The sequence below is a fragment of the Penaeus vannamei genome, chromosome 9, assembly GCF_042767895.1.
Source record: "Penaeus vannamei isolate JL-2024 chromosome 9, ASM4276789v1, whole genome shotgun sequence".
Lineage (NCBI taxonomy): Eukaryota > Metazoa > Arthropoda > Malacostraca > Decapoda > Penaeidae > Penaeus > Penaeus vannamei.
In genome coordinates, this window is record NC_091557.1 from 24,651,061 (window position 1) to 24,654,368 (window position 3,308).

At 32.1% G+C, this 3,308-nt stretch overlaps 1 protein-coding gene across 1 annotated transcript in view; it reads left to right on the forward strand.

Annotated features, from left to right (window-relative positions):
- The window catches only part of LOC113819724 (paired mesoderm homeobox protein 2B-like), a 34,546-nt gene extending 31,804 nt beyond the window's left edge, over positions 1-2,742 (forward strand). The window contains exons 3-5 of the mRNA XM_070124967.1: positions 558-679; positions 2,469-2,609; positions 2,707-2,742. Of these exons, the coding sequence (XP_069981068.1) occupies positions 558-679; positions 2,469-2,609; positions 2,707-2,742 (299 nt within the window). The remainder of the gene's footprint in view (positions 1-557; positions 680-2,468; positions 2,610-2,706) is intronic.
- Positions 2,743-3,308: the final 566 nt, after the last annotated feature.

Below are 3,308 nucleotides of genomic sequence, written 5' to 3' on the forward strand. Positions count from 1 at the left end.
AAAGTCGCAAAGACGTGCCGTTATTTCAGCGTAAAAATAGCATTCAAACTTACTAAAAAAAAAGGTCATGTTATAGCCATAGATATCAGTAGACCGACAGATCTACCATAATATCTCCAGTTCTACCCTACTTCCCCGTAGTCAACATACTAACAAAGACTAACAAAACTCTCTCTCTCTCTCCCTCCTTCCCTCACTCCCCATACACACTCTGTCTGTCTGTCTCTCCCTCTTTTTCTCTGTCTGTCTCTGTCTCTCTGTCTCTGTCTCTGTCTCTGTCTCTGTCTCTCTCTCTCTCTCTCTCTCTCCTTCATCTTCTCCATTTCTTTCTCTACCATTCCTTCCCAACTTCTCTCCCTCCCTTCCTCCCTCCTTCTCTCCCTTCCTCCCTCCTTCCATCCTTCCTTCCCTCCCTTCCTTTCCTCCCTCCCTTTCTCCCTCCCTCCCTCCCTCCCTCCCTCCCTTCCTCCCTCCCTCCCTCCCTCCCTCCCTCCCTTCCCCTCCTCCGCCCCTTGCCCTCCCCCCCCCCTCTCCTCCGCCCCCTCACCCTCCTGCAGCCGGCCTAGGATACAAGATGTACGGCGGCCACGAGGGGGTCCTGTCCGAGAAGAGGAAGCAGAGGCGGATAAGAACCACCTTCACGTCCGCGCAACTCAAGGAGCTCGAGAGGGCGTTTCAGGTGAGGCGAGGATAAGGATTGTGATGATTGTGACAGAGGATGAATGGTTTGTAATCGTGATGGCGACGATGTTGGTTATCATTGTAACGATGGTAATGTTGGTTATTGTGATGATAAGAATGGTGGTGTTACTGCTTATGTTGATGATAGTAATGACGATCATTTTTTGTGTTATTTTTTACTATCAATGTTATCATGATAATGACAATGAAGATAATGATATTAATGGGAATGATAATAATAATGGTAATGATAATGATAATGTTGATGATAATAATAGTAATAGTAATAGTAATAGTAATTATCATAATGGTAATAATGCTGATGATAAAATTATAATAACCATATTGATAATAGTAATGATAATAATGGTAATGAAAATAAAATAATGACAATATTGATAATAGTAATGATGACGATAGTAGTAATAATAATAATAATGATAATAATGATAATAATGATAATAAAAATGATGATAATGGTGATGATAATGATATAATATTAATGATAATGATAATAATAATAATGATAATAGAAATCATAATAATAATGATATTGTTGATGATAATAATAATAATAAAAATATATGATTAAGTTAATGATAAAGATAAAGATAAAGATAATGATGATGTTATTTATGATAATGACAGTGATAGTAATAATCATAATGACAGTGATAGTAATAATCATAATGACATTAATGATGATAAAAATGATATTAATAACAATAGTGATAATAATGATAATGATGATAATAAGCATAATAATGATAATGAAAATAATAATGATTATGATGATAATGATAATGATGCTATTAATGATAATGATGATAATGGTAGTGATAATGATGATAATAACAACAATGATAATGATAATGATAATAATAATAATTTTAACAGCAATGATAATTTTAAGATAATAGTAGGGATGATTAGAATGATAATGATAATAGTAATGATAATAGTGATAATAATAATGATAATGATAATAATGATAATGATAATAATGATAATGATAATAGTAATAATAATAATAATAATAATGATAATAATAATAAATAGTAATAATGGTGATATTTATGATGAAAATAATGATAATAGCAGTAGTAATAATAATGACAATAATAACAATAATGAAATAATATGAGGATGATCATAGCAATTATAATCATAACGATGATGATAATAGTGATAATGATAATGATAATAATAACAACAAAGATGGTGAAGGTAATGATAATGATAATAATAATGATTGTAATAATGGTAATGATGATAATACTAATGATAATGATAAAAAGGATATTGATGATCATAATAATAATGATAATAATAATAAAAGTAATGATAATAGTAATAATAATGATAGTAATAATGATAAGAGTAATAACAATAATAGTTATGATAATGATAATACTGAAAATGATCATATTAATGATAATAATAACAATCGACTACTACTAGTAATAATGATAATAATAACAATAATACATAATTTTAAAAAATAATAATGATGATGATAATGATAATAGACTGAGATACTGATAACGGACTAATGATAAAAACAACAATACCGCCCTTACTAACAACAAAGTTAAAAAAAGGCATTTTTTTTATAATGATAATGAGTTTATTATCTAAATTATCTATTTTCACTAACAAGCATATGAATTAAACAACTGTATTCACATGTTACATCAAATAGATTTTACTATTGTTACATCAAGTAAATGTAAATATAATCATACTGATTTCTTTTATATATTAACGAAATAAATTTTCATGAACAGGAGACACACTATCCTGATATCTACACGCGGGAAGAAATTGCTATGAAGATTGACCTGACGGAGGCGCGTGTGCAGGTAAGGTCTAAAACCTTATTTGTTTCTTGTGTGCATTTGGTCTTTATTGACATGATGTGCTGGGAGGTACTGATTTGGTGTACTTTTTCACTGCGAAGATTTAATATTATTTAATGTGTGTGTGAAGAAAAATGTGAACGTGTAAAAGACTGATGCACGAAAGTATATGATATACCTATATGTACCTGTCCTAGTATAAAAAAAAAACATAAACATGACAGAAAAATGCAATTAATGAGAGAAATGCAAACAAAACAGTCAAGAAAAATAGTAGCAGAGTGACAAGAATAAAAATCAGCATAAACAAAACAGGCAAAGGGATGGTGCCTGTGAGAACAAGATACGGTTGATTATGAGAGAAAGGGGGAGAGGGGGGGAGGGGGAAGAGGAGGAAAGGGAGTGAGATTTGAATAAAATCAATTATACGAACCATAGCGAGTGATCTCGTCCTTGCGTATTTTTTCATAATAATAAAGAGAGAGTGGAGTGAAGCGAAGAATGATGAGAATGAGAATGATACAAGAACATTGTCATTGAGTCTCGAATCAAAAGATATTTTCCCGCTCATACTCTCCGTCAAAATAACAACCCTCGTGAATCCGACGCAAATGAAACAAAACAATAACAAAGGCAATAAATAAAGAACAAACAGCTAAAGAAATAAAAGGGAATAGAGGAAGGGGCCAAGAAAACCCCCGTGACCAACCCGATAATATCCCCATGGCTAACCTACGTGGGAGGGAAACGTTGTAACGACCGCTCGCG